Source organism: Falco biarmicus, chromosome 3, assembly GCF_023638135.1.
Source record: "Falco biarmicus isolate bFalBia1 chromosome 3, bFalBia1.pri, whole genome shotgun sequence".
Classification (NCBI taxonomy): Eukaryota; Metazoa; Chordata; class Aves; order Falconiformes; family Falconidae; genus Falco; species Falco biarmicus.
The window spans coordinates 29,742,610-29,765,866 of record NC_079290.1 but is presented as its reverse complement, the minus strand read 5'-3'; the positions used below and the strand labels follow the sequence as shown (position 1 = coordinate 29,765,866).

Genomic DNA, 23,257 nt, shown 5'->3' with positions numbered 1-23,257 from the left:
CGGGGTGGGCGTGTGCGCGCGCGCATGCGCGCTGCGGGGTTTCGGGCGGCCGCGTGTAGCCGGTGGGGGCCGCGCCGCGGGTGGCTGCGGGGCCGGGGACCGCTCCCGTTCCCGCTTTGGCCGCGGCTGCACCGCCAGCCTTTCCCCGGCTCTCCTCCGCTGCGGAGAGGCTTGGCAGCCCTCGCCGGGCGTGCTCAGGCCCGCCTAGGGGTGGGTTGCTGTGAGCCTCCTCTCCCCGCGCCCCCCGGGCCCTGCCGGAGATGTCTGGGGCGCGGGAGAAGAAGCGGGCCAAGAAGATGAGGAACCAGCCGGCCAGCGTCACCCTTCCCGCAGAGCCGGGACCCTGCCCCGGCGGCGGCGGGGGCAGAGCCTGCCCACCTCCAGGTACGGCTGGGGAGGGGGTTCCCCCTACCCAGGGACGGGGTGGGTGACAGCCGAGGGGGTGCACCCCCCCGGGGCTGGGTGTCCCCCCCGCTCCCCGCGGCTGGGTCTCCCCGTCCCGTCCCCCCCCGGGGCTGGGTCCCCCCCCCGCCCCCCCCCCCCCCCCCGCGCCCCGGGCTGGGTGCCATCCCCCCTTCCCCTCGGGGTGGGTGTCCCTGTCTCCTCAGCCCCGGGGCCTCGTCCCCAGCCGTTGGGTGCTTTAGCCCTGGTTCTGCCCTGCATCTCGTCAGCGTGCGCTTCTCTGCAATCACCCCTTTGATTACACGACAAATCCCTACCCACCCGCTGGGGTTTCTAGTCTTAAAATTAATTTAGGCGTTTTACCACATCCAATGATCTCTCTTCTCTTTCTGTCAGACCTAGGAGCCCCAGGAGGAGCTGGTTTAGCCTGCTGGCCCTATGATAAATGTGCTGGTTTTCCATCCGATCAGCATGCCCAGCCAATTTGCCTTCTGGGGCTTGTGGCTTCTGTATCTATAGGAGAGTATTGGCAGGAGGCAGCAAGGCGTTTCCCTAAAATGGCAGTGTTGCTAGGTCATTGCTGGAGCATTTTGTACGCAGGTGACCTTTAAGACTGAAAGAATCCGTCAACCTGTATGCCAGATGCTTTTTTCATTGACCTGCATCTTGTGTGCTACAGGCGGACTTTGATTTCACCCCCCCCCTCCCCAGCCTCTCCCCAGTTTCATTTTTTTATTTTGTTACCTATGTTATTTCTGGGGGGAAAATAAAAGCATACATAAGAGCAGGGCCTGTTACTGTGAGGCCTTCAGAAGCTGACAAATTGCATCTTTGTGGTTGAACAAAAAAATGCTTAAGTGTCACTGCGTGTTTAGGTGATTGAAGAGTTCCTAGGCAGACAGAATGACGTAGCAAATTATAGACAGCCCTGTCTGAAGATTTTGGAATATCATTACCAGAGTACTGCCAGATTAAACACATTTTTTCTACCTTTATTTGTAACAAGGAACTTCTAAGATTACATGGTTATGCTTTTCTGTCCTGTTAAATAGCATGCATTTTCATCCATATAACATTCTTTTGTAGTGTTAGTCAGTATCTCGGTTTTATAGGGCTGTTTCATAGGAAAGAAAAAAAGTATAAATAGGAGTTAGAAAACAATGGATCTACATAGTACCTGAAATAATTTAATTTTTCTTTAGGTAATAAGTCAGTCACTGTCCTTTGAAACTCTTCCATCTTCTGATTAAAATGTTTAGCTCCTCCATTCTTAGGCAAACTTGATAGTGAAAGAGTGTGTTTGTGGTATGAGTTAATTGCTGTCCAGTTACCCTTGCACAGTTGAGTTGGGCTGTAGGTCTACACAGATTTGCTTACTGAGGCAGCATCCATCCCTCTCTCCCAGCTATTTCCTTCTCACCTTTACCTCGCTGTCCAGACAGCGCTCCTCTCAGCCATGTGGAGAACCCAGATCAGAGAGTTATTCCATGTAAAAACTATTTTTTCATCTGAATTAGTGCAGTTCTGCATGATGTGTGGTTGCGTCAAGGCTGCAACAGCATTGCTGCTGAACATAAAACTTAAGCTTTATGCTTATTTGAAATGGAAAAAGGAGGTTCTTTGCCATTTTAAATTCACATCAATTGATGCTGCAGGAGGTAGATTTGCTCCTGGCTGTTCCTCATGCCAATGGTAGCATTTTTGGGACAATGGGATAGGCTTGTTTAAGAAGCTCATCAACCTGAAAACTGATTTTTTTTTTAATCTGTTGCCCCATTTCTCTGGACATGCAGGTTGATTTTCACTAGAGAAGCTCCCTGAACTGTATGGCCTCATGTTCCCGCAAGCACTCGTCATGATGCAGGTGGAGTGGTGGGAGTGGCTGGCTGGGCCCTTTCTAGTCCAGTTGTCCAGCAGGAGCTGCCTGAGAACTGTATCTGAAGTTGTACTAGAAACCCTAAGGAAGACTGAACTGAATAGGTTGAATATAAACAGATCTTTAAGTATGGAGTTGTAGGCCCTCTTAAACTTGAAGTATTGTTGGGTGCTTATCACTCTTGAAAAGTATTCCTATACCTTAGGAAGCTTACTGTAGACTTTATTTAATTTCAATATTGATTTAAATGCTTGTACCAGAAAAGTAACTTACTGCACCAACATACATGTATCATGATTACCTTATTTATTGCTGTAACAGAAATACATGTAAGTGAGACAAGAATACATTTGCTTAGGGGGAAAAAATCAAGGGGCAAGAGGGTAAAATACAAACTTTTCTTGTTTAGTGCTAAAATTCTGACTAGACAGTAGTAAAAATCACTACTGATATTGCATAGACTTTATTTATTTATTTATTTATTTATTGCATAGACAAAGATTTTAGTCAGATCTTTCCTATTGGATCTGATGGAGTATTGAAGACAAAGTCTGGATTGGATACCATTTTCAGAATGTACAAAAGTTATTTAGTCTACTTTAGGCTTGCTGCAGGACAGTGCAAAAATTTTATTTCTTCGTATAAAAAAACTTAATTCTTCTGATTACTTTTGCAGGTATATATATAGGTATATATATATAAAAGAGGAGGAATGTGCAATGCAATCTTACGAGGAGAAACTGTGTTATCAGTTACTCAGACTGCTTTGCATTTCTATTAACTCTTTTTATCTCTAAACCCTGCAGGAGATGTTTGTTCAGAGCAGCAGTATCATCAGCAGAAATTTTTGAATCAGTCATCTGGGCCTTCTTACAGGAAAGACCAATATTTTGCAAAAGGACAAAACAGAGGAGAGAGAGGCAGAGGAAGCGGGGGATGGCAAGGAGGACGTCAGAGTATTTCTGAGGAAATGCCAAAATACATAACAGGTTAGTATATAAGAAAAAGGTCATGATTTTTATGTCCCGGGCAACTTGCAGGTGATTGTTTGCTGTCTATCTTTGTTTTTGTTCAGGAGCAAAAATTAGAACTGATGCTATGTTCTTCTGTTTTTCGTAATTTTCTCCAAAATACAGTAGTAGTTGTATACTGGAATGAATGACCAGCTGTTGTTTAATGAGTCCTTTCAGACCTCTGGGTTGAAAAGTTGTATTTAATTGTAATGAGGAATGTGCATTTTGGTTTCTCTTTGCCAGCAAAATGAGAACTGACAGCCATGTGCTTTTAATACAGCTAGTGAAACTGTTTTTCCCCGTGATGTGAGCTAAAGACAACTTTTCATCTAACAGAACATTTATTTAGGAGAGCAGACTAGCTTTCCAAAGTGTGGTGTTACTGTGATAGTAGATACGCTTCCATAAGCAGAAAACAAGACCAACCTCTGGATTTTATTTGATCATTTTAAAACAGTCTGTAATATGATTACTGCTTCCCTTTTTTTCCATGCAGATTTTTTTTCAGCTCTCTGAATACCATCTGAAAGATCGCTGCTCTAATTTCATCAAGAAGTACTTAATGCTAATAGTTTTATTTGCATTAATTTTGCATTATTTGCGTAAATTGTTGGTTATATCATGGCTTTTGAATTCATTCATTTATAAGTATTTGCTTCACCATATCTGTAAGCTTCAGAATATCTAAAGAATTGAATTTTCTTTAATAACAGTATACAGTATTTACTTTTATCTCAAAAACTTATGAGACCGATGTACTAGGAATACTCTACTGGAATTCAGTAATTTACGTGCAGTGTTCCCCTTTGATTTTTGCCGTTTGTCATGCTCTAATGCAGTTCTTTTCATTCCAGTTTCTACCTTTGCTCAAGCTCGTGCTGCTGAGATCAATGCCATGTTGAAAGCAGTTGCACAGAAGTCTTCAAACTCTCTAGTTTTCCAGACTCTACCTAGGCACATGCGAAGGCGAGCTATGAGTCACAATATTAAACGCCTACCCAGACGGCTCCAAGAGATTGCCAGGAAAGAGGTATAAGTGCGTTTTATAGTGTTTGATAAACTATATAGTGAGCATAGCTAAGGCATAGTGTTCAGCTGTACATTTATTAATGTTCAGACCTGAGTTTATCTGCAAAACTTCCCTACAGGTTCTCAAACTTTGACTGACATTTGGATTCAAAATGCAGGAACACCTCAGTTTTAGATGGTAGCTCAAGTAGATGTCACTAACACCTGGATTTGTGCTTATTGGATGTCTTAAGAAGTTATTAGAGTAGTGATGATAAAAGGGTCCACTGCAGGAGGGGTTTATTGTCAGCTCTTCCTTGGTGAGCTTACAAAGGACACCCTAAGAATTTTTTTATGTTTTATAGTCCCTGTTTATTTCTACCACTTCTCTTCACAAAAAGACAAATCAAACATTGAGACAGTTGAGCCTTCCTCTCTAGCCATGCACTCACCCATAATAATTCAGACCTTAACTGGGTATTTGTCAAGAATTTGGTCAAGACATCACCACAGTCCTTTCTTGTTCGCTTTCTACACGTTGTAGAACCCTTAGAGTCCTACCTGACAGTCTGAGAGTCCATACTGCTTCTGTACCAGCTCAAATCTCGTGGTGTTCCTAATGTCATATTCATTTGATCATGTGGATATATTGATGTTGGGCAAAACCTTCACACAGGAAGTAGCAGATCTTACTGTTCACTAGTAGGTTTCTGAATGTGTGGGGATTTTGGTTTACCTATGGGTTCCAGTAAAACCTTGATGCACTTGTGTGGATGGGGCTTGTGTATAAAGTTCCAGAATGTTAGTTAGCCTCAAGAATTATGGAGAACTAACATCAGAATAAAGTATAACTTAATGCTAGTGCTTCCTGTATGCTTATATATGTCAGCATTTTTCTTCTGCAGAAGTTTGTCCTTTTGAGGTTTACTTCGATATCCTCTCTTTTAAAAACAGGCAGAGAAAGCTGTACATCAGAAAAAAGAACAGTCAAAGACTAAATGCCGCAAAGCTAGAAGGCGCCACATAAATTTGGTAGCAGAGTTTAATCGCAGGCAAAGAAAGAATATTTGGCTGGAGACCCATATTTGGCATGCAAAGAGATTTCATATGGCAAAGAAATGGGGATACTGTTTAGGAAATAGCCCTACGGAGAAGAGCTACAGGGCTTGTTACCGTGCCATGGCAAAACACTGCCTTCTTCAGGTACCAGTCTATTTTCTTTGTTATTTTTACGTCAGTTTTCTTTGTTATTTTGCCAAGGTGCAGTAATCAACTATTCAGTTATAAGGAGTATTTCTGTCTCTTTGAAGTACTTTTGTGTCAGCTGTTAGTAACTGCTAAGTACGAAAGGAGTGATTTCATAATTGTGATGAAGGGTGGTGAGTATCAGAGGGAAGGAGATGAACCATTAAAAGAGTTTTATGGTAACTATGACTGAAATATGACAGTTTCAGTCTTCTCAAGAGCTAAGGGGTGAAGAGAATCCCTGCATCGTCTTCATGAGCAGGATGCTAGTGAAGACAGGGGCTTTGTTCCATGGCCTTCTTGGTCTGTTGGTTTGAGAGGCAGGTTGGCTGTCAAATGAGAGGAATGCCTGACAGCCCTTCTATAACTAGAGATTTTAAGTTAAAAAAGAAAACTCATTTCTCTTTGAGATGAATTTTAGTGAATAAAAAATGAGTATTTTGGGGTAAATTGTGAAGCTCTGTCTGGTCCTTCCTTGCCAGCGTCACTTTCAAGAGTTATTCTCACTTTACCGCTATCCTATTGTTTCAGGACCTATCATATTATTGTTGCCTGGAGTTGACTGGTAAAGAGAATGAGCTTCTGAAGCCACTTGCTCGAATATGTAGCATTGAGACAGGTAAGATTTATGTAGTTCAAAATTAAGTTAAGATACTGAATAGACTAAAGGATGACCCATCTTTTTCCTTTTTTTAATACCCAGCCAATCTCAATAGTAGTAACAGTTGATACTGGGCTGTGATTTTGGTTGAAAAACATAACTAAAATGTCTCGTACTAGGACCAGACATTCTGATTTTCAGTTGCTTGTTAATAAACTAATTGTGATACAGGATTAGCAGAATTAATTTCTTTTTTTTTTCTTTTAAGCAGGAGATTTTTTTGTTTTTCAATAAGTATCTTCTTCTTTAGGATTAACATTTGAAGAGGCTAGTTGTCTATCTGGAAGATTTGAGGGTTCCCTGAATCTTTACCAAGCAGATCGTTATCCTGAGGGTATGCTTGGTCCTGTTACATTCATTTGGAAACCCAGGGATGGGTCTGAAAACAGACAGTTGTGGATCTGGGTACATCCAGCTCTCAAACAGGTATTTTTTTCTGTATAGTTTAACTCTGATTTCTTTAAAAATGTACAATACATAATACTGAAGATACCTTCTGAAAAGTGTGGAAGAGCTGGGTATGATACTTGGCTTTAGGAACTGGAAGTTGGAAGACTGTTTCCACTCTAACAATATTTATATTCTACAGCTTGTTTTTATAAAGCTTGTACAGAAGGTGCATGCCTCTGAGAATTTTTTAGTGTTTGAGCTTGTTAAATGTTTTCTAGTGTCACTTGCTTAAGGATACATTTGTAATATGTTGTTGCTTGATTCGCATCCTTCCTACTGGCACACCCAACAGGTTAAGTTTAGTCTCATCACAGATAATCCTGATCTGGTACTTAGCTATGAACTTTAAAAATATAAAAATAAAAAAAAAAGTAAAATTTTGGGTAGTAGCAATTTTTCTTACATTAATTTGAGCGAGAATAAATTCCTAGCAACATTCAGTATTACTTTCAGCTCTTGCTAGCCAGCCCTGGACTCCAGCAGAATGAAGTTTATTCCCTTAAATTCATATAGGAAAATAAAATAGTAGAGTGTAATTCTTAAAACTGTATTTAAGCTTTGCAATGCACTGCTTATTATCATAATCCAAACTTTTCATGTTTCTTAAGGGCATATTGAGAGAGTTAAAAACAATATTTCAGTGTTCAGAGCCTGAGGAAATCTATATTCCTGAGCCTGTTACAACATCAATTCAAGAGCAAAAACAAACAGATATTGTTCCTTGCCTTGGCAAGAAAAGGAAGATGGAGGATAAAGAAGGAGAAAAAGCTGTGCCAGTGAAAAAAATAATTGGTGATGGCACTAGAGATGCATTCCAGTCCTACTCTTGGATCTCACAGACTACTGGCATTGTGATCAGGTTTGTTTATAGTAGAGTCAGAAACCATGACCTTTAACCACTTAATATAGCTGAATTCTGGCTTAGCAGTACTGGGGAAAAATATTGTATGTTGTATGATTGCAAATTCACCTGAAATTTTCTTCTGTTTCAGTGACAGAACCATGGAGATTCTCAGATATCGGCTGATTGGCCCATTATCACACTCTGTCCTTACAGAGACCTTGAAAGCTGCTTCTCTCCAAACAGTAAGGAAATTGGCAGTTTGGATATTACTGTAATTTTGATAAGGTTTCTAGAATGTGCAAGCTTTTTGTTGCTAGAAGGAATTATAAACTATCTGGCCTTCCTTATTATAAAGTCTAACCTATGTATTTCTACTCTGTTAGCTTCTCTATATTGAACCTCTTGACTAATGCTAATCTTGGGAAGAACCCCTATCTGGATTTTAAGCCAGGATAGGAAGAAAATAGAAACAATGGTGCTGTTGAGTAGGGCTGTGTAGTTTGTGCTGTAGTGACGTATTCTGCTGAGAGGTCCAGAATAATTTATATTCTCTTTGATAAACCATAGGTCATATCTCTAAGCAAAGGGCTAGAGCACCTAGAGCTAAAGGAAGAGACACGTAAGGTATAGAAAACTTCTGCATTTTCAGTCAAATGTGCAGTTTCTCCAGGATTTAGTATTTTGTCCACCTCTTGACAGGTAGCATCACTGTGATTTTAATGGGGGTTTTTTTGTTACTTGCACCAAAGATGACGAGGCCATGAAATCTCTGGCTTTTTGTAGGAAATAATTAATGACAGAATTAGGAAGCATTGTGGATTGCTTTGTTAATTTTTGGAACACAGGTTAAACTGAACAGCTTATTGGGGATTACTGTAAAGTGGAGTATAGGAATAGACCGCATCAGGAAAAAAAATTTTGGTTTGAAACTTGAAGAGGAAGAAAGCAAGCATAGTGGTTAAGGCAAAATGAGAGTGAATTCATACTGGTAGCAAATACTGAATAACCACTTGAGTTTAATTAGTTGTGTTGTTTTCCAGGAGATGGCAGATTCAGAGACAGGACTGAATAACTGGTGGGTAGAAAACTGCAAGGACTCTGAAAAAGTATCGCTTCATCAATGTCAAAGTGCTATCTTTGAGCTATTAGAAGGTATTTGGGCATATGGGTGCTATGGGAGGAAAGGGAAACTCTTAAACTCCAGTAGTCAAAACTGGCATACTAATAAATTGACTTCAGTTTGGAAATGCTTATTTTTTTCTTGATCAAGAGAGTGATGCCGTTGAGCATGTGCTTAGGTAATTACTGTGGCACATCAAAGACTCAGGAGGTGTTACATTAAGTTTTTTAAAGGGAATTTTAATCCTCTGTGTAGTCCAAACTCTCAATGTATAAACTGAATCTTGTTTCTTATCTTCATGAACTTAGATTTGAGATTGCTGGAGGGATACAGTCTGAGATACACTCACACTCTCTCCCCCCGTACACACCAAATTAAGGCAATAAGTTGTACCATACCTCCACAGATAAAATGGTAGGCTCCTACCCAAAGTAAAAGTGTTACACCTTGCTTTATATTTTTGTTTCTAATAAATAGTTGTTTATTTGGCTGAGTTGTAAAATACCATAAAGTTAACAACATCTTCTCACTTTCTAGTGCTGAAGCAGGTAAGGAGCTGGCTTTGGTAGATCTCACACTATACTTGAGCTATCCAATGTGAGGCAGTTAAGTAGAGATGAGGTAAAACTTCAAAAACATTTTTCAATTTCATTTCTTTAGAAGACAACTGTAAGACAAAGGTTGGTTGTTCTTTAAGAGATGGCTCTTTAAGATATTTACCAAATGCAAAGAATGAATTGAGTATGTAAGTTGTGAGAGTGATCTCCCTTCTATGCTAAGCACAAATGTAATTGCAAACTAAGTCTTACACTGCTATTGTTGTCTTTTGTTATTGGACACTTAACAAGCATTGGTGAGTTTTCAAAGCACGTTAATTTGAGTACTCTGGATTGCTTCTCTGGCTTATAGTGGTATCACATCCTGCAGGCAAAAATGCACAAAATGGTGCAGAAAAGATGTAGTTTCATGGCAATGTTCATCTGTGTATTTTTAAAGGGATAAGTTCACCATCAGAAATGCCACCAGGTACAATACTGGGCCTCACTGTTGGAGATCCTCGAGTCAATTTGCCAAAAAAGAAGACAAAAGCTGTGCCAGACTTTGAAAAATACCAAGGTAAAATGCCTTGCTTATATTATGCTTCTCCTGGAACTGCCAAAGGCAAGAGATGCAGTTGCTCTCAACACTTTTTTTTTTTTTTTTTTTTCATTTACTGTCATCTCCTGATTGTGTCTTGCTGTTTTCCTCTACAGTTTGCTTTCAGAATGTTTCCTTCCCCTTTCCACAGCCCCTGGCAGAACAGAAACAGCTTAAAAGTTGCATAGGTTTTAGAACTGCAATTTTGAGGGAGGGACATGCACCAAAGCTGGTCTTGTGCTCAGTGGAAGCCTCTGTCTGACCATACAGATGATCCAGGTTCGAATCCTGGCAAGGCCAACCAGGTGCTAAAAGCTACTTCGTAAGTTTCTGTTTGGTGTTCAGGCTTCCTGATGCTGTTCCTGGTTTATAGCCCTACAAGGATGAAAGTTGCGGTTCCATTGAAAAAAACTAGCATCTCAAGATTAGCGTTTCAAGTGGCCAAGATGCTGGTTATGTTAAGAATGAAAAGTGCATGACTTCTGAAACTTTCATTTCAGTGCTGACTTAGACAATGTTTCAGTGCAAAATTCAAAATCAGTTGGATGTGAATGTCCTTGAAAAATGTGCAAGAGTATATGCAGTATATATGCAGTAGGGTTTGGAAGCGCCTACACAGCACTGTACACAGTTAGGTTGACTGGACACAGACTGCTTCACCTAATACAAGAAACATAATAGCCAGTTAGCAAACAGTAGCAAATAGGACAAGTTGAAGGTTCCAGACACTTGAAAATACTTCATTTCCTTGATAGTGTGTTTGCAAGACACTAGAATAATCTAGCCTTACCTTTTTCCTTAAGTCATGTTGAACACCTATTTCAGTTACTGTCTTTCAGCTCTGCACAACTCTCTGTTACTTGGATTTTCTTACGTCCTCCTATCTACCCTCTGTATCTAGACAGCCTTTCTCTCCTGTAAATTAGTTCTGCTCAGCTAACTTTATCATCATTAATGTTCCTGTTGGAAGTTCTGCAGCATGCATGACCTCTACTTTGGTTCCTTTCTGCTGAGAAGTAAGGTGAGCTATGTAGCACTTGTTTACAGATACGGGTTTGAGTTGGTAGAGGACTTAGCAACTACAAGAAGTAATTCAGCTCCCTTCATTCTGCTTGTCATGTCTGTGAAGATGTGTTCAAGAAAGCAAGATCAGCGGAAGGCATCTAGGCATTGGAAATGTCTCATAGTAGTTTCTCTCCCACTGCCAGAGCTGGTTATCCTTCAGGAAAGAGGGCCATGGTGAAGAGGTAATGATGTAAGAGAGGAAGTCAAGGGGAAGAAAATACCTATGCCTGTGTTCCTTTAGCTGGCTAGAAATGGCCTTTTGAGGTCTTTCTGCTTGGTGTTACCCTTCACTTGCAAAAATCTAAACCACAAACTTTCAGAACATCTGGTGTTGGTTTCTGGTTCCTTTCTGAGCATTGTTTTTTTTTTGTTTGTTTGTTTTCATCATGAAATTAAAACTCTGTGTCCTCTCTGACTTTTATTCAGGAGAGAGAGAAGGTTCTTGCTCAGCTAGCAAGAAAAGGTAAACTGTGATACCTTCTAATTTAGGTTCTGCTAAAGAACTTGATGTTACAACAGTACTAAATAAGTTGAGTAGGCAGAAAGATGAAAGAAGACGGAGAATACATCTGTCTTCTAGTAGAAAATCAAAAGGACATCATGGTAAGGGAATAGAAGCAGTTAAAGAGAGAACAGGAGGGACTAATGGTTCAGCAGGGCTGCTGTTTTCTACTTTGCCCACTTGAGTGACTTCCTAATGCTGTGTAGGAAGAGTTACAGGATCATTCACAATCTCCTGCGTACTCATTACACATGCAGTGGGGGAATCCTGTGACTTGGTAGCTCATCTCTCCAACCTGAGGAACTCAAGACTGAGGTCTGACACATTCCTGTCTCCATTGTTGAGTATTCTTAGGTGTTAGTTGGAAAGGGAGGTGTCATGGTTTAACTCTGGCTGGCGACTAAGCACCATGCAGCGGCTTGCTCACTCCCCCCATGGTGGGGTGGGAGAGAGGATTGGAAGAGTAAAAGTGAGAAAATTGGTGGGTTGAGATAAAGACAGTTTAATAGGTAAAGCAAAAGCCGCACACGCAAGCAAAGCAAAACAAGGAATGCATTCACCACTTGCCATGGGCAGGCAGGTGTTCAGCCATCCCCAGGAGAGCAGGGCTCCATCACGCATAACAGTTACTTGGGCAGACAAACGCCATCAGTCTGAACGTCCCCTACTTCCTTCTTCCCCTAGCTTATATAGACTCAGCATGACATATGGTATGGAATATCCCTTTGACTAGTTCAGTCAGCTGTCCTGGTTCTGTCCCCTCCTAATTTCTTGTGCCATTCCAGCCTTCTCACTGGCTGGGCCTCAGAAACTGAAAAGTCCTTGACTTAATATAAACATCACCCAGCAACAACCAAAACCATCAGTGTGCCATCAGCGTTGTTTTCCCACCAAATCCAAAACACAGCACGGCACCAGCTACTGAGAAGAAAATTAACTCTGTCCCACCTGAAACCAGGACAGGAGGCTATTGTTACTCTCCAAAGACTGTTGTTCTTAACCTGATTTTATAGTTGACTGTGACAGCTACTGCCTGTGCTGTATCTCTGCCTTAATAGGCCACCTTGCTCAAGTAGTTAAAAGCAGAGAAGTTACTTTTTTTTAAAATACTTCTAGAAATTTAATCCATGTTAGATTATTAAGCTCAGATGCTTTTGTAATTTTCTAGTTGGGGAAGACATTCAAGTGCATTTAATTATCAGTGGTTTTGAAAGAAAAAGTAAAATTCCATATGTGTAAATAAAAGGAAGCCTAGACACAACGAGTTACTGTGCAGAATGCATTTTATGTCTAATCTGTTCTCTTTATGCAAGCATTATACTCTCTTTCCACTATTCGCTGTTTCAGGACCTATTATAAGGTCTTCCTGTATTCTGTCAGCTTAGTTTGTAATCTTGGAGTGTGGGGTCTTGTTGCATGTTTTACTGCCTCTATACACCACTTCGATTTATTGCTTTTTCCTATAAGCCTCCTTGATTGCCTGGAAGGCTTGCAGGAGTTAAAAAAATCAGTTAAATATCTGAACAACATTTTGAAGGCTGCTCAGTGCAAAAGAATCACCTCTGAAGAAGTCTGTAAGCCACATGTGGCTAGGAACTGGCAGAGTGAGGAAACGCAATGCTACATGCTGATTCTAGCGTTGTATGCTTCCCCAGGACCTGTTATTGGCCACATTTGAAGACAGATTACGGACATAGCCAACAAGAATCTGATCAGAAGCAACATGTTCCCAAAGATTATTCTGGTTTGATTTAGTATTTTAGCCAGCATTTTTCCAATCGGTTCTGTCCTCTCATTTTACTGGTTCGTTTGTCAAGGGTAACCCAGGAATGGAGACTGTCCTTCAGTTTTGTGAAGGGCCATTTGTTTAACCAAAAAAGGAAGGAATTTAATCATGGCATATCGTATACATCACTACAGCAATAGTATTACCAAGATTTCCACAGTAACACCCACCCAATAAGAACACTTCTCTAAGATCTGTAATTCCATTTGTGTGGTATTAATTTGCCCCTTCTGTAAGAATAAATCTTTTTACAAACCATAGAACTACAAAAACTTTCTGAGCCTTGGTTTTGATATAGCATTACTCAGATGTCGTCATACAGTGAGATGATCTTTATTTAAGAAATGTTAGTAATCATTCATTTGCCTTAATGACGTGTTGACTGAGCAATAAAAAGGAACTTTTGCTGTTTTTCCACACTTTTTCTACCTTTTTGCTTCCTAGACATTCAAATACTACTAGGATTAGTATTAGTAAGATTGAAATGGCACTGTGTATGTTAGTAGATTCTATATGTGCTTTAGCCTCTCTTGTTCTTTAATGTTGTATGAAAGCGAACTGATTTTCTTAGGAAATCTTTACTAACTTAAAGATGCATGTTTGTCAAATGAGTGAATAGTTTAGGTAAGTTACAGCCACGTCTTTGCTTGTGGATTGTCATACATGCAGTGTGTGAAATGGTACGCATCTGTCCTTATCCCTTCTTTTTTTCCAAATGCTGTTCTAAGATATGCGTGTGTAGTTTTTTTCCCTGTAACATGCTAACAAATGAAATGTAATATCAGCCTCTTCCAGTTACTCTCACTCTGAATGCATATATGCATGTGTGCAAGCCATGTGTTACAGACATGTGCTGATGGGATTTAATCAAAGAACTGTCCTCATTTCTTCAGGCTGGGGGATGGAAAGTCTGTGAATAAATTACTTTTCACTGCCTTCTCAGCAGGTTTATGCCTTCTGGAAGTAAAGACTCCCAAGAAGCAGTCAGTGCTTGCATGACTGCAAATTAGTTCTGTTCTTTCCTCCATTTTAAAGTACACTTTCAACATTTTGATGTGCTTTTCCTGTCTTCTATGGGAGAATGCAAATTCCACTGCTTTAAAAACTACTCAACATGGAATACGGTAGAGCTTTTAAACAATCAGTGTATGAGAAACATAGAAGGAAAATGTGTCATGAAAGATAAGTGAGCTCAAGTTCCTTCTGCAGACACACAGCCTGAATCCTTGCCTGTGAACACGCCTCTTGCATCAGTTGTCCTGGTACCACGTGCCACTACACACAATAGGGGTCTGAACGAGCAGTGCTTACATTTCTAGTTTTTCTGCTATGCCCTCACAGAGGGAGGGAAAAATTTCAAATAGAAGAACTATTAGCTCTTAGGCCTGTCTTCTAAGACTGTTAAGATAATCAGCTACACAAATCAGAACAGCTTGAAATGGAACAAAACTTTCCTCTAGCTGCTTGTATGGTCTAAGCACCAGCCATTAACACCAGTAGAAACAGGTAATGTGCTGATTGTCCCTGAGCTTTGTGTGCTTAGTAATCCAACTCCCTATTTCCTATACTACCTCTAACATCTGCTATCATCAGCAACTTATTCATCAGTAGGGTTATTTCCCCAGCAATCTTGGTGGGCTGAAGAAAACAGAAGAGAGGTAAGAAATAAGAGAACTGGTATGAAGATATGGGATTATGAGTTGAGTTATAGTGTGCTTAGTAGAGAAATTTAATTCTCCAAGTTCAGTGAGGATCAAGGAGAAAGAACATGCCAAGTGAGAGAAGTATATTTTAGGGTAGTGAGGGGGATATTGGATGTACTGTGGTGATGGAAAGAGGCTGACTTAAAAGGGCTTTCTAAAGTGGAGGGAAAAAAAATATTAATGCCATTATATAATATAGAAATTGTAAAAAACTCCAAGAATATGACAAGGACAATCTGAACTGTGGTAATAGAAAGAAGTGGTAAAAAACAATCAGAGAAAGTTACAGTGAATAATTTACCATTGAAGGAATTAGAACATTTAAGTACTTTAACATAAAGGGATTCTGGCGTTCACAAATGCTTTCTGCACAGAAGATGGAAAAGTCACTTTCCTTAACCTTATGTTTGCTTGTAATTGTGTGCCCTTCTGCCTTGGTTATCTGTAAGAGTCAGGAAGGAATTCCCCGCCACCACTACATGATTTTGTTGCTGTCTTTTTTTCCTCCTCCTTTTGAGGCATTGATACTTGCTGTATCTCCAGATAGAATGTGCTTTGCCTCTAGAAGTGTTGAGCTCTTAGTTTCTTGCTTGGGTTCCTGTCGTAAATCTTTGGTCTGAGAAGGAATTCTTCTAGCTGAATTGACAGGATTTCCTTTTTAGTTATATTGTTCTTGATTTGAAGGAATGCCACCCTAATCTGGTAATTTCTTTATAGTTTTTATGCCACCCTAATCTGGTAATTTCTTTATAGTTTTTCTCCCTCTCACGTAAATGTAACTCATCAGCAAGAATGTATAGCAAGTATCAGCTTAATAGCACTGTCAAACTGTCGGGAGTGCTGCTGTATTTAAGATTTCTTTTGAAGTATTTTGCAACTCTTAGTAATGGGGACATATTGAAGATTATAGCTTTTAAATGAATAATTATTGCAATTATATTCAGCAGTACCTATTGTATTGTTAGTACTACTGAATAATTCCTATGTTCTGTGCTTAAAGTCTTTGTCAACTTTAACTGGAAAAATCAGCTGAATCTTCTTTTGATAGACGAAGTGATTTAAAAAACAAACCCCAACACATTATGTTCCTTTAATATGTAAGACTTATAGATCACAGAATTAACAGCAGTCCCTGTAAGTTTTAATCGCAGAACTATTAATCAGTTCACTGTATTGTTTATTAGTAAGAATTATTTCACTTAAAATATGGATCAGCATGCATTACGTACTGTACACAGAAGGCTTTTAATCGATAGATCACCAAAGGCAGGTATACATTTTCTCTGCTTTGGTTAGATTGCAAACTGAAGATGAGAGAGATTTATTTCATACTTCAACAATCAGTGTTAAAGTGTTACTTATCTTCAGTAATGCACGCAACTTTTGGTTTGTGTAGACATAAGCAAAGAATAGTCCCTTCCTTGAAGCACAGAGCCTGGAAAGATCTCAAGTGGGAAGCTAGTGCTAAATGAGTAGTTGCATGCTAGTCATATCCATAAAAATATTTCCTGTATGTACATTTCATAAAGGTCGTCCTTGCTTCTCTTACAAGTTTACTTACAAAGCCTGAAATATATCAGTCTAATGCTGCTCTTTCTGATTTTTACCAAACCTGTTGAGCTGTGTGCTCTGCCTGAAAGGTCAAATGCTGGAATATTAAAGGTGGCTTGCTAAAGATGTAATTTACATTGCCAAACGTGATGTTATTTGTAATAAGAAATGTCTGTAAGAGAACACCATGTTAATGCTTCTAACACTAAGTCTTTCATATTTTGTATTTGGAAAATGTGATAGCAAAATACTCCAGAAGCAGTGATGCTTGTTAAGCTTTTAATAGTCTGTTTCCTTAGCTGTCTGCTCGTTGTACTTACGGTAATGGAGTGGGTTTGGTAATTTGATTCTGAAGACACAAAAAATATTTGAATTTTGTTTGAAGGTTCTCTTCTTTTGTAGATAATGATAAAGTTAGGCAGCTGTACCTGGAGGGTGTACCTGTAGACTGTGCTCACAGCTTTATCTGGGACCAGGACATCTGTAAGAACGTCACTGAAAATAAAATCTCAGAGCAGGTAACTAAGAAGGTAGATTGCCATGAAGGAAATGGCTAATGGTCCATAGAGTCCATAGAATGGGACTCTTGAAACTTGTATAAATCCAAAAGCAGTAGTTTCCTAATGTCATAGTATCCAGCTGCTGAGTTGTTATTCTGTAGCCTTTGTGTAATGTTCTTGCACAGCTATTCTTCATGATTCAATTAAAAGAAAACTTTTTTGGATTGTCTACGGGACTAAATAGCTGTATGTTTATTTGTCAGAAGGGTTTGGAATTGGATTTCCTACATCCCCTTGACTCGTGCAGCAGGTAAAAGGGATGAAGTGGCACAGAGAGGCTGTGGCCATTCACTCCTCAGTCATAGCCAGGATAATTCTGACAAAAGAATCACAGAAGTTGGAAGGGAATAAATCCCTCTGGTTCTGAACTGCAGCACACTCTGTTGTGGGTGTTCTGGGCAATAACCTGTAATTTGTAGGGAGCTTTAAATGTTCTGTTACAGGTTTGAAATCTCCTATCTTGACATTTCTGTTGACAATGGAGGAGCAACCCATAAAATGCATGGGTAAAAAGATGATTTAGTTGCAAGAGATGATAAACTTTCAGCACTATTGTAATAAAAAAGAGAAAATATTTTTATAGCAGAAACTTCTCTCTAATTATTCTTTATGAAAATTAGTTTTGTGCTCTTTCAAACAGGCTGATGTAGTGTAAAAAAGGCAGAGTACGTATAAAGTAGTACACTAGCGCAGTTTTTGTCTATGACAGTGTTCTTCGTGCTGTCATGAAAGGTAATGTTTACCTTATGAAACACCTGATGCAGAAGGGATGTGTAAAGAGGCAGTCTGATGGTCTGTTTTTTTATAAATGTATTCTTAATGCGGTACAATGAGATAAAACAAGTGGTGATTGACAAAGCCTTGGAGCCAGCATGCTTTGTATGAAACTGTTTTGTGACCAAATGTTCTTCTCATCTCCCTGGATGTAGTTCAGATTTTCTCCATGTATTGACAGACTGTCTGAAAGCACCTGTTCGGTCTAGTCTTGTGCACAAATCTCTAAATATCAAGTTGCAATACTTGTTTTTCCTCCTTCATCTGTGCTGTATATTTTTGCTCTGAATTTCAGTACCTGCTCTCCATCAAGGTCTGTGCAAGTAAGAAGGGGAGAAAAAGGGTGCTTAATACCTTTTTTTTTTAAAAAAAAAAAAACAACCAACACATTTTTCATGTCTTGATGAAGGTAATTTCAAACATGTAGCATGTTACTCGTATATTTTTCCTACTTATAAGCTTACCTCTTCTCTGTATCTTGGAATAGTATCTGGAAGAGGGAGAAATGATTACTAACTTATGGGAAATGTCTCCTCCTTCTCAGGATTTAAACCATATGAGAGCTCAATTACTGGTACCTGGATCACACCTTGATTTGGGTCCTTCTGAATCTAAGATTCCTATACTGTTGGTGCAGCAGCCAGGGAAAATGGCTGGAGAAGATCGACCAGGATGGGGGAGTGGCTGGGATATCTATCTCCCAAAGGGCTGGGGCATGGCTTTCTGGATTCCTTTTGTAAGTTTTTTTCATTGCACATTGCAAGTAAATATGACAAATCATATAATTTGGTTCAAAATAATAGTTTTTAGAGAGTGTACTTCACATTGTGTAACCAATGCGCAATTATAAGATTAAAATCTCACTTTAGAAGAGGGTGTATGAACTGGTTGATGACAGAGGCTCGGTCTTAAAATCTTAAAAATAGATAATAGCTTTCCCTGTCTTCTGTTGGGTGTAACTGTGCCCACAGGGCAGTCTAAAGCACGAAATCAGAGTGGGGAGTAAGGAGAGAAAACTGATGCTATAGCTCTTCGGTTTTGTGTTTCTACAGGCACATGCCTCTAAAGAGAAACCATTTGGTGCCTGCTGCTAATCCATTTCAAGCTTGGCTATCTCCACCACTCTGTCAACAAATTGATAGCTTCTGGTTTGGGAGAAAGCTTGAAACACAAAGTTTGAGTTAGGCTTGAACGTTCCTCCGGTGCTGTTTGGAGCATCTGGCTGTGGATGTTTAGATGGCAGTTTTAATGTTTTTTTGCAGTTTAAATTTATGCTTTTGAGTGTGCAGGGGGATTAATTGCAGTGATACCTAATATACAGTTAAAATAAATTGGGCAGTGACTTCTTTGAAGTAATACAGCATTCTTGGCAATGTACGAGAACAGAGCCTGTGAAATTCTTTTCAGTTCTGTTGATGGTTTTTCAGAATTAAATATAAGAGCATGACTAACATTTTTGTTGAAAGGAGCATCTAGAACTCTGAAAACCATACTTAAGGTAATTGTTATGAAAGCTAAAGTGACAGATTTCCATTTTCTAAGGCAGTAGCTTCTGGAGCATTAATGTTTTGTTTCAGTTAGGAACCCGGAATCAGTACAAACACTGCTTTTTTGGGTTTTGGTTTTTATAACAGATATATCGAGGTGTACGAGTTGGTGGCTTGCAAGAGGCTTTAAAGCATTCTGAATATCAAAGAATACCTCACACTCCAAATGATTTCCCAGACTGCCAGGCAGGAATGCAGTTTGCCAAAGAACTGGAAACCAGTCTTCTTGAAAAATTCAAACGGTAATGTTAACTTAAAAATTGATTACAAGAAAGAAAAAAAAAATGGGTACTGCTTAAAATACTCCCTTAATTACCTTTTGTGTTTCTTTAGACTTGGACTTTTTTGAGATCTTTCACTAGTGTTTTAAATCCTAGTGTATAAAAAAGAAAAGAATCCTAGATATATTTAACAGAAAAGCTCTGCTAAATAAGGCATAGAAATTAACTAAAACCTATTCCCAGAGGTATGCTCAGTTATGAGGCTATAACAAGCGTATATGAAAATAAAATAAAGCTATTTCAAGCTCCCCTAGCAGTAAGTGAGGGAAGAAGTAGGAGAAGGCAGAGGCAGAATATCAAAGTGTGTCCTAAATGTTAAAGAATAAAGTGAACAAAGAGGTATATTTCAGTGTCCAGCTTTTAAATACCAGGTATTCTGAAGTTTACCTTCATTTTCACTGCAATAAACACAGAACTCTTAACCATGAGCATGTAGTAGCTGGAAGTGTCCTCTGCACCAGCTGGTGTTGGTTCCCCTTCCTGCTAGGAGGGGCACGTAGGAGAAGTTCAGGGGAAAAGGTGGTGGTGGCAGTCACAGTTGATAGAAATACCCAGCATGGCTGAAATGATATGGTACTCGGGAATAGAACAGTGTTGTCTAGAAGAATAACTAAACTTCTTGTTTGATGACATTACAAAGGGAACGCACAGTTAACTTTCTGTTCTAAGTACTTGGTTTTGAAAACAGAAAACATTATTAGACCAGCAGGACAAAGCAGACCACCTTTTGAAATGCTAAGGACTGAATAAAGGCCCATGAAACAAATATTCTTACCTACTTGATTTATCGTTTAGACGTCCACCGGCAAAAAGGGTAAATTATGTCAAGCTGGGCACTCTGTCCCCTTTCTTCTGTCCTTGGGGGCAGCTGACAAAGAACTGGGAAGGAAGAATGAAAGCTTCAGGAGAACTTTTACATCCTTCTTCCCCACACCCTGAGCGCTGTGCAACTGAAGGGCATAGCTTTTGTGACCCCGAAGCAGAAGTACTCAAAGAAGCGTCCCCTGAGACTGGTGAGGTAGAGACTATGGAAGTAACAAGCTCCGAAGGGGTGCTAAAGACAGAGGATGTTACAGGCACCCAAAACTTTGGTGAGAGAGATGAAACTATGACAAGTGACTTCATTGTTCTCAGGTATGTCAAAGCGATGCGTGCATGTGAGGTGTTACTTTATTGGGAGTTACTGAATTGGGGAAGGCAAGAGCTCAGCCTTGATTATTAGGATGAGAGAACTATTTGATCCAAGTACAGTGAGGAGAATAAACAGATTGCTGTTGAGTGGAAGTGCTTCTACTGCGTTTTCCCAGCAAACTTTGTGACTAGATGAAGTAAATATCTTAAATGTAATGCATTTGAGTTCAGTGTGGTTTTGGAGTTGACATATACTTTGTCTGCTTCCAAGTGGATGGAGCTTTTAGAAGCTCATGTTTGTGATTTTAAAACTGTTGCTGTGTAAATCAGCTTGCATTCTCTTTTCTAATACAATATCACAGGTGGTTCTTGCACTGCTTAGTAAGGTCTATAAAGAAAATAGAGAATCCTCTGCATTCCAGTGCAACACATGAGGGCAGCAACAGTGTTTGTTAAGTGCTTGAATGCAGTCTTTCATTTTTGTGTGGTTGTCAGGGGAAGAAAACATTGGCAGTTCTGGGCTGCATTAACGACACTGAAGGTTTTAGAGCATTTGTGATTCAACAAATTTGGGGGGTTTATAACAAGTAATACCTCCTTCTGAAGAAATAGCCTTGTACATGAATTGCACTCACCCGTGTGCTTTCTGTGCTAGAAGTGATACAAATACTGGCTTGGAAGGTTACAAAAAGCCCTAGGGCTTTTTTTAATCGTGTTCTTGTAAATATGTGGGATGCTGGATTTCTGTTGTACTACTTGTTAATAACTATCCTTGATGTTTGTTTGTAAAAATTTTTAATAGGAGTGAAAAACTACTAATGCAGTTATCAGCCTGGTGCTATCCCACTGCTGGAAAAGATCGGCGTGTCCGCCTTGTTTCTCGACTGGGACAGAAGGAAATGACTGAAGATGTCTTTATGCCAATCTTGATGAGCTATCCAAGGGCTCTCGTATGGGTCACCTTGTCTCTCTTGAGAAAGGGGAACCCTGAATTACATGCCATGATTTGCATCCCAACAGAAGATGACTTGCTGCATCTAAGCAAAGACAAACTCTTCTGTGGTCCTCAGGAACCCAAACATTGTGACATATTCAAGCACAAGGTACAGAAATTAAAAGAGGAGAAGAAGAAGGATAACAGGAAGGCTCTAGAAGGTGACCCTCTGAATGTTCCAGATAAAGAAACAACTGAGGAGCATGAAGACCTCATTCTTGGTCTTTGGTCAGGTGCTCTTCCAGATGTTACTTCCCACTGCTCCAGAACTCTCTTGGGATATGTCACTCGAGGGGATTTTTCCTTGGCTGCGGGCTGTGGAGAAGCACTGGGGTTTGTTAGCTTGACAGGGTTGCTTTATATGTTACACAGGCAGCCAGCAGATAAAAAAGGACTCGTTTTGTTAAGAACTCCAGCATCTTTACAGTACAGGTTTGCAAGACTTAATATTGAGGTTTAAATATCATTGCGGCACAGTAGAACACCAAAAATACCAAAGAATGCCTGTTTTGTCTTCTGTGGCCTTTCTGATATGTCTCAAATTTGAGGTGGTTCTGAGCCCAAACAACATCTTGAGGATTATGAAATAATTAAAAAGCTTTGTAGCATTATTCATGAAAATAACTAATGCATAAACAGACCTAGTATTACTTTTGATGTCTGCATTGCTAAGGATCTCTAGCAGTAACGCATCCATTATCAGGGTCTGCTGTATCTGTAAAGAAGTATATGGTTAATTTTTCACCTCAGAGCAGTGGATGCTGTAACAATACACAGAAATTTTTGTATTGTCCTTTCAGAAGTCTTTTGGTCAGATGGATTGTAACTTTCCAGTGCACTTTCACACATAGGTAACCGCATGTGATCTGGACCTGTATATATGGCAATCGGCTTCTCACAATTCTTCGTGTCTGAATATGTGTGGCTGCAGTGGAACAGAGCTAAGTAAAGAAACTAGCACAGAAAGCAGAAGGGTACTTACTGTGGTGGAGCATCTCTGTGCTTAAATGAAATGCAAATAAAATATAGCCCAGCTACATAATCTTGAATTATAGCAACTGGAGCTCTTAAATTGGAAAGTATAGCAATCTCTCTCTGTAGTCTGAGAGAGAAAAATATTTTTGAAAGGTAATAATCCTTTCAGATGCAATTTGCTGCTGGTGGGTTTTGCATACATTTTTTGTTAATAATAGGGGATATTTTGGTTTCTTAAAAATGAGATTATTTCTGTATGGAATGTGCTAGGATTGAAGTTTTCTTCATGTTGCAGTATGGTTTATGGATGTTGTTCAAACAGCCATAAAACTTGTAAAGTATGCTAGAGAGGTGAAGGGAGAAAAGTGTTTGATTTGACTGGGGCAGTGTGGGTTGGCTGGTCGGTTTTGGTGGTGTTTGGGGTTTTTTTTAACGGTAGCCTTAAGCTTCTAGCCATTCTTGAGTTAAGCAGCTTGAAAACGAATTTACAGTGATAAACAGTAGTTCAGTAGCAGTGTAATACAAATATATGCCAGTTGGTAAAATTACCCTGAAATTATCATGTACAAATAAAATGTAATCTATTCTTGATTCAGGAGTCTACTGGCTAAGTTTGATTCTTTAAGACATTT

The 23,257-nt window shown here is 39.7% G+C and overlaps 1 protein-coding gene across 2 annotated transcripts; it reads left to right on the top strand.

Moving 5' to 3' along the window:
- The first annotated feature begins 44 nt into the window (after nucleotides 1–44).
- Nucleotides 45–23,216, top strand: POP1 (POP1 homolog, ribonuclease P/MRP subunit). 2 transcript variants are annotated; one of them, XM_056332371.1, is made up of 15 exons: nucleotides 45–384; nucleotides 3,085–3,267; nucleotides 4,146–4,321; nucleotides 5,254–5,502; nucleotides 6,076–6,163; nucleotides 6,456–6,631; nucleotides 7,297–7,514; nucleotides 7,648–7,741; nucleotides 8,540–8,651; nucleotides 9,616–9,735; nucleotides 16,766–16,881; nucleotides 18,242–18,433; nucleotides 19,332–19,486; nucleotides 20,321–20,659; nucleotides 21,459–23,216. In XM_056332371.1, the coding sequence occupies exons 1-15, from the start codon at nucleotides 261–263 to the stop codon at nucleotides 22,108–22,110; spliced, it is 2,994 nt and encodes a 997-aa protein (XP_056188346.1). In that variant the 5' UTR covers nucleotides 45–260; the 3' UTR covers nucleotides 22,111–23,216. The 2 variants fall into 2 exon arrangements, with proteins under 2 accessions (XP_056188346.1, XP_056188345.1); XM_056332370.1 differs by having other exon boundaries at nucleotides 7,264–7,514.
- Nucleotides 23,217–23,257: the final 41 nt, after the last annotated feature.

What these genes read in the sequence shown, in the direction of transcription:
- POP1 (XM_056332370.1), top strand. Translation starts at nt 261, where the DNA reads ATGTCTGGGGCGCGGGAGAAGAAGCGGGCCAAGAAGATGAGGAACCAG. An exon ending in ACTACTGGCATTGTGATCAG is followed by an intron (nt 7,515 to 7,647) that starts GTTTGTTTATAG and finishes CTTCTGTTTCAG; the next exon opens with TGACAGAACCATGGAGATTC. An exon ending in AAGCTGCTTCTCTCCAAACA is followed by an intron (nt 7,742 to 8,539) that starts GTAAGGAAATTG and finishes GTTGTTTTCCAG; the next exon opens with GAGATGGCAGATTCAGAGAC.